Source organism: Lycium barbarum, chromosome 12 (genome assembly GCF_019175385.1).
Source record: "Lycium barbarum isolate Lr01 chromosome 12, ASM1917538v2, whole genome shotgun sequence".
Taxonomy (NCBI): Eukaryota; Viridiplantae; Streptophyta; class Magnoliopsida; order Solanales; family Solanaceae; genus Lycium; species Lycium barbarum.
In genome coordinates, this window is record NC_083348.1 from 81,696,019 (window position 1) to 81,703,746 (window position 7,728).

The following is a 7,728-nucleotide window of genomic DNA, read 5'->3' on the forward strand; positions in this document are numbered from 1 at the left end:
GGAAGTAAGACCTTCCACAAACTCATTGGCAAACATGCCCTGTAGAGTGGTTTTCAACTTTGCTTTGCCCAAAGACATTTCTTATGACTTAATTAGTTTTCAAGACACTTCCTATAACTCTCATATTGGTTCCATTATATTGTCATCTTATGAGTCGAACTTTCACTCGAAGCTACGAGGTGTTACAGGTATCATGGCCAAACTTCTTACACGTCGAGCACCTTCGAGAGTATGTCCTATCTGGAACATCTATTTGATTGGGAATCCGAGTTTGTGCGTTAACATGAATTTAACGGATTTACTCCTTGTTAGCAATCATTGAAAATGGCTCGTTTGGCCAATAAGATTGATCACCAAGTGGGTAGAAACCTCCGGCATATGCTTTAAGATAATTTTCAACGTTGTATTCAGATGCCACATAAGTGGATACCCTTTTTCTCATTGCCTCAAAACATTTGATGGCATGAGAACACGACACGTGGTATGATTGCCACTTACCACAACTACACGTTCTTATTCTCTCATAAAAGGTATGAAGGTTCCCTCCCCGGCCTTGGTAATAACCTGTCTGGACTTCATACACACATTCAACATAGTTATACTCTTCCATCTGGTGTAGCTCACATTTTTTCCTATAATGCTCGAACATTTGTGCAGGTTTTGGCATCAATTTCGCACCATCTGCTAATATGGTTTTGGCATGTCTTGTTTTAGTGGCAAACCGCTCCACAACTGGCTTAAAAGTCATTCTTGCAATAATAGGCAGTCCTCGAGCAGATTTTAGCAAACCATTGAATGACTCCGAGTTGTTTGTTATTAGCATCCCCCATCTCCTACCTCCATCCGCATGTAATGTCCATTTCTCAGCCTCGATATCTTTCAACCAATTATATGCTATTGGATTCACTGTCTTGATCATCTCCATCCGTATAAGAAACTTTTTTTGTTGATGCTCCATTGCAGCCACCCACATCAATTTGTTTAGTGTGCTGTTTTCAAATTTTGTTTGGAAATTTGCTTTTGTGTGCCTTAAACAAAAGCGATGGTAAGCAAATAGAGGCTGCCACCCCGGCAAATTAGTCATACTATGTAATATCGCTTGATGTTGATCAGATAGCACGCATATGCTCATACGATCCTTTATAACATATCGCCTCAAATGTGTCAAAAACATCCCCCATATGCCATTACTTTCGTTAGTAGCAATAGCAAAAGCAAGAAGGAATATCGACCCATTGGCATCCATCCCTACTGCAATCAGTAACTTGATGTCGTATACCCGATACATATGTGTGCCATCTATTGATATAACTGGCCAACAATGAACAAAACCATCAATGCGTGATTTGAATGTCCAAAACACAAAATTGAAAATATTACCGGCAATGAGCTTCCACTCTACAATAGTACCAGGATTGAATTTCTGTAGAGCTGCTATATACCTCGGCAACTGTTGGAAAAAGCCCTCTCATGTACCATAAATCATCTCAAAAGCCCGCCTACATTCGAGATATCCTTTTCTCTTGCTTATCGTTTTACAATATGTTTCCTTAACGTTTCTAATGTAATCTTTGATGGGATACTTGGACAAGTTTAAACAAAAAATATTTAGCAATGATATGATAATTTAATTGATGCCAAAATTATAATGAACTTGGTCGAATAGCTTACCTTGGGGCTTTGGCAACGTAAACAAGTAACACTTGAGCAATCATGTTTGCATCTAAGTTAAATTGTCTATTTGATTCTCTCCCATATCACAAGTGTGACGTGGGTGGAATTTGGTGATAATCCACATACTATCATGCTTAACAATACCACGAAGCATCCATTGCCAACCTTGATACTGTCGTATGCAAACTAGTCTCAAGATCTTTAGGGTTGAATCATTAACCTTAAACTCCCTCATTACCTGGTAGCTATAAATTTGACCGCCCTTTGCAATGCCTTTTTGGATTTGAACATCATGCCTTTTGTAAGGTGAACTTGATTCTTTACAAGATCGACCCGTTCTTTCCACAATTTATGGCGAATTGGATCATTTTCTTTGGTGTAGACGAAGGCATCAGGACAACCTTGAAGATTGTCAAGATATGGAATCACGTCAGAATGCCACTGCATTGGGCTTTCAGCCATCGGTTCTTGTTGGTGAATTGGGCTTTTGGCCATCGGTTCTTGCTGGTTTGGCTGACTTTGCATCATTTCTGCTAATTGTAGTTCCTGCATACGGGGATTAACATCAACCTCATCATCATCACCATCATCGAACTCTTCTGCGTTCGGTATTTATCGATATCACTCGATGATGTTTCTATAGAATTAGGATAATCATCACCATCTAGTAAAGGGCTCTTCCTACACAAAAAATAGGTAGCATATTTTAAATTCCAACATCAAAATAGATATGGATTATGTAATATCAAGGTGATGAACCTACCGATAGTGTTCAATATTGTCAGGGTTTGAAGAAGGAACAACTGCATCGAAATCAACATTTGGAGCAACTGGCGAGTTTTGTGTGTAATTTTCTCTACAGAGATAGTTCAGGTATTGTAAATACTAAAAATCAAAACACTTATATTATTCAATTAATAAAAAGTATACCTACCGATAATAATCAGCTGCACCGAACTGAGGGGATTGCCCAATACTACTCATATCAGGTGTATAACCCCTAAATAAAGACCAAAAAAAAAAATTACTATTACCATATGTATAATAAAATAAAGATATGATACTACACGTAATTATAATTTAAAAATGGATATTTACTAATTTTCACCGTAATTTTGATTAAATTGCTGGCTTAAAGTTTTGCGGCGGCACTTGACCAGTCAAAATGTCTCCATATGAATTCAAGTTCGTATAAGTATTACCTTGAGTAGGCTGGACTTGAGGGGCTTCCTGACGACTGTGAGGTATCCTTTCAACATACATTTCAAGAACATTGATATTGACTAACCCCCTATATTCTTCTGGCGCCATCAAATAGTTCCTTAAAAAGTCATCATCATCGATAGTCCACTCACCATAAAGCACTAAAACTTGTGCTGCAATGGTTGTTGGGTATCGATCTATTACAGATAATTCACATACACGATTAGTTTTCATTCTTCTGTGTAAGACATTGAGTAATGTTTGGTAATTCAACGTAGTTGGAAACTTAACATGGAATTTTGGTTTATTACTATAACAACAGTATTATTATCATAAAGAATCTCTCCATTCCAAAATAAAGAAACCTTAACAGTTGAAGGGGGAGAAGACATTTTTTTTTAAGAACTTTGGAATTTTTTTTTTTTCAAGAATGTGAAAAATGATGACTTAAACTTATGAAATGGATGAGCGTTTACCTCATCCAAACTTCATATTAAATAGAAAAAACTTGAGCATTTAAAAACTCAAGATTTTGCGCATATAATTGTTGCGCAATATAAGTGTGTATATAAAGCATCTGAAATTGAGCATGGTGTTGTCACATCAAGTATGTGAAAACTCATATTTTGCGCATGCAAATGTTACACAATATAAGTATGTCATATAAAGCGCCTGAAATTGAGCATGATGTTGTCACATCAAGTACGTGAAAACTCATATTTTGCGCATATAAATGTTGTGCAATATAAGTGTGTCATATAAAGCATCTGAAATTGAGCATGGTGTTGTCACATTAAGTATGTGAAAACTTAATACTTTGGGCATATAAATGTTGCGCAATATAAGTGTATCATATAAAGCGTCTGAAATTGAACATGGTGTTGTCACATCAGGTATCTGAAAACTCAATATTTTGCGCATATAAATGTTGCGCAATATAAGTGTGTTATATAAAGCGTCTGAAATTCAGCATGGTGTTGTCACATCAAGTATGTGAAATTCAATATTTTGCGCATATAAATGTTGCACAATATAATTAAGCGCCTGAAATTGAGCATGGTGTTGTCACATCAATACGTAGTATATAACATGAATGACGAAGAACTAGCATTCACATTAAAACAAGTTATTGTGGCATTTTGGAACCAATTTTCTAATGTTGCTTCTATTACATGTTTTACCGCATCTGACATATTCGAAGCAATGGGTAGGACATGAGAACTAGATGAACATGATTTTTATTACTCAAATAACCCGAACAACAGATACAATCAAGAATACAATAATACAATGAGAGATGAGTGGAATTGGCATGTTAGAGAGGTTGAAATGCTAGAACAAAACTTGAGGGCACTGGGACTCAAACGTCCAAAAAGTCGTGCTACGTCAATGCCTCGTAGTACAACACAAGATTTCAATTTTGCTATTAACCGTTTTCGCGAAGCGAACAATCGGATGAAAATACGTTGCCTCAGAGTAGAATATAGTCAACGTGGTTATGTCAGATTCAGATCCAAGTGGAATTCAGACTATGAGATGTCCGATAAAGATGAATCCTCGTGATCATAGTAATATTTTTTGTAATAAAGTAAGTAGATAGGGTCATAAGGAGGACCCCAAGGGTACTTGGGGCTTTGCAACTATAGAAATAGCCTTTCATTTATTATTAAACTACAAAATATTCAATGTCGAGTAGTTGAATTGTAGATTAGTCGGTATTCCTTCCAAATGATTCAAATAGCAGTGGTGATGAAAGCTCAAATCATAGCAGTTATTCCGATGAACCGAGTTTTCTTGATAACAATGAATTCGTGCTAGACGATTTGAAGCCCCGCCTTTTAATAAAGCATAATGACGATTTTTGCAACGTGAAATATTCAGATCCACGAGAATATTATTGTGGGTTACACCAAGAAGAGGCATATCGGCATGCCGAATCAGAACGTCTTGTTCGTGACTTAAAAAATCTCAACGCTCAAATCCCAACAAGGTTCTCAATGACCATCCCTCGAGTAGGTGGACACACTTGCGAGCTTGTCGTACAAAGGATTAGAAAAGAAAACAACATAATGCTAGCAAGACGTTTTAGATTTTACATGTTAAAGTTGGCCGAAGAATAAGCATTATCAATAGGTAGAGAACTAACATCTACAGAAATAAGATATGTCTTAAGAAATCCAAAATATTGTTCTGAGGACGATATTGAAAAATTATATTCTAATGTTGATTAGGGATTATTTTGGTTTACTATCTTAGTTTTTGGGTCATTTAAGTTTCGGACTCATGCGGTTAATTTGTATTTTTAATATATTATGAAGTCATGAATTTGAAAAAATTAGTATGTTTTTAATTTGCTTTAATTATCATAGTCTATTATTAATTTATATAAGCTTCTTGGAGTTAATAATACATAGAAAGTTCAACAATTCACAATTTTAAAGAAAATACAAATAAATCAGTACATAAAAGGTGCCGATTACATAATATGTGAAAGCGTACAACTAGTTAAAACAAAATACATAAAAATAACAAAAAAAATACATAGAAATAATAAACTTAAAAAACAAAATACATAGAAATAATAAACGACAATAGTATAGCATAAATAATCTTCCGAAATTTCAGTTTTTTTTTCAAAGCATTTTTCTCATGTTGAGTGTCTCTAAGGTTAGCCTCGATTTTTTTTTTTTTTCTGTGGATTCTTTTGACAAGACCTCCAAAAGGTCAATTTTTTCTTGAGCTTCCATATGCTTAAATTGCAAGTCAAACTTCACGAAATCTCTAACGATACGTGAAGTCGCAGTATCTCTATCAACAAGAGGCTTTTTAAACTTTGCCGCCACCATTTTATCCATGGGAATGCTATCTTCCCATCGAAAATGTTTGCAACCATTCATATCCTATAAATATTACAAGAAAATCAGTTTTTGAAAGTAAAATATGTGGATAATGTGAAAAAAGTCTAAACACTAACAACTTGTAAAAACACTTACTTGGGGCACTTTATAACGCCAAAAATGACAAACTGGATTGTCTTGGGTCCTTGATGTTCTTAGCTTACAATAATAACCGCATTCACAAACATCGGGCTGTACAGTAAAGTTTGACGTTTCGGAGGTTTGAGACATTATTTTGGGGGGTGAAGTATATTGAAAGAGTGAAAATGGAGGTGAAGAGTGAATTGAAAAAAAGGTCAATTGATGAGGTTAATATAAGTACCTTTTGCACACTAATTTAGTGCGCAATAAGACTTAACTGTAATGTTACAGTTTAGTTCTATTGCGCACTAAATTAGTGCGCAAAATGTACTTTGATAATACTTTTTTAATGGATTATTTTGGTCCCTACATTCACTTTTGGGTCATTTAAGTTGCGGACTCGCATTTATTTGGAGTCAAAAGTTTCAAATTCAACTTCGTCTCTTTTGTGTGTCACGAGTACAAGGAACTCAATGAAAAGGATTGAGTTTTATGCTTTCCTTTTTCTCAATTATAAAGGCTCCATGGAGCCAAAAATTAAACTAATGACTAAATAAATAAAATTTAATTAAGGAGGATCTAATAACTATCAATAATTGACCTCAAACATCGTGAATTCACAATAAATATTAGTGGGCCATCACCACAGTTTGCACTAAGAGACAATTGGAGAAGAGGGTAGGCCCTTCACGTGAACTGGCAAGGCCCCATATATTTTTATGGGTTTTTGAAAATCAAAGCTTTAGCATTAGTGTTATTAAAGTTGTGTGTCATTTCATATCTTCTGAATATCCACTACTATTTTCTCTTTTCAATCCACTAATATTCCTCTATTAAGTGATTTGGCACTTGATTTGATGATCCTAATAGGATAACAACCCTTAAGGGTGGGTATTTAAAGCTTGTTAGTCATAATTGAGAGGAACAAATGCGATATTTATATCATAATATTCGGTTATTGATAGATAATACGTCTAAATCTCGTTTATCCATCTATGAGATCATCAAAAATTCTAATTTTAACTAATAATGTATATAAGACAACATTAATCATGTTTCCTGAAGTAATTATTTTGCCCCTATATCTCTTAAATCATAATTGTAGAATCAAAAGAGTTGAAAACAACATGTTAAAATTTTGTTAAATTCGCTTGACACAAGAGCATCACTTGACTTTGATCATTTAATTAGATGTAAAGTTTAATGAGATTGGACATAGGTCTATCGGTCACGCAAAACAAGCGTGTGATCTTTAACGGTACTTTTTTTTTTTTTTGCTCCAGGTACATGACTTAGTTCTTTGCAGTCTTTACACCCTTTAAATTGTTGATATATAAACTAGATACCACACTTAATTTGATCTATTTGTAGCCGTGAAAGGAAAAAACATGATCTTTAGTGACAATATTTGCTTAATGGTGAAACTTTTTATGTTATTCTCACTATCTTACACATATTATTACTAAGATGGAAAGTAAGATACCACGCGTGAAGTTTCAGCTAACAGACAATATAGCGTGAAAAGCATGATTTGTAACAGTAATTTTTGTCAGACAAATAAATTCTTGACGCGTTCTAGTGAAAGGTCGGACTTGGTGCTCCAATTAAAAGTTATTCCACTTATATCATTTCCAATTTAAATAAGCAAAGTTTTAAATTTTTAGTGTTCCTTGTGTGGCCTTTAATTTTAGACATAATCAACAAAAAACCACAAAATATAGTACGGATCTGTTTTCTATTTAAAAAAGGAATAATTTTTGGTGGGCCTGTCAGAAAACCACTTAAAAGTCTTGATGCCAAGTGAAAAATTAATCCTAGTGAAAGAGGGGTCAGTGGACCTAATTAGCTAACTTTAGGGGGAAAAGCTAGCTGT

At 34.7% G+C, this 7,728-nt stretch overlaps 1 protein-coding gene across 1 annotated transcript; it reads right to left on the minus strand.

The window, feature by feature from the left end:
- Window positions 1-298: 298 nt before the first annotated feature.
- LOC132624533 (uncharacterized) lies at window positions 299-3,111 on the minus strand. Its single transcript, XM_060339298.1, has 3 exons — window positions 2,877-3,111; window positions 1,999-2,273; window positions 299-1,450 (listed from the first exon to the last, which is right to left on the minus strand). Exons 1-3 carry the CDS (start codon window positions 3,109-3,111, stop codon window positions 299-301), a joined length of 1,662 nt encoding a protein of 553 aa, XP_060195281.1.
- Window positions 3,112-7,728: the final 4,617 nt, after the last annotated feature.

Bases quoted from the DNA above. Each gene is read 5' to 3' on its own strand.
- LOC132624533 (XM_060339298.1), bottom strand. From the start codon at position 3,111: ATGAAAACTAATCGTGTATGTGAATTATCTGTAATAGATCGATACCCA. The intron at 2,274-2,876 runs GTAATACTTATA...TACCGAACGCAG, and splicing joins TCAAGTCCAGCCTACTCAAG to AAGAGTTCGATGATGGTGAT. The intron at 1,451-1,998 runs GTAAAGAATCAA...TTTTTCCAACAG, and splicing joins GGAAAGAACGGGTCGATCTT to TTGCCGAGGTATATAGCAGC.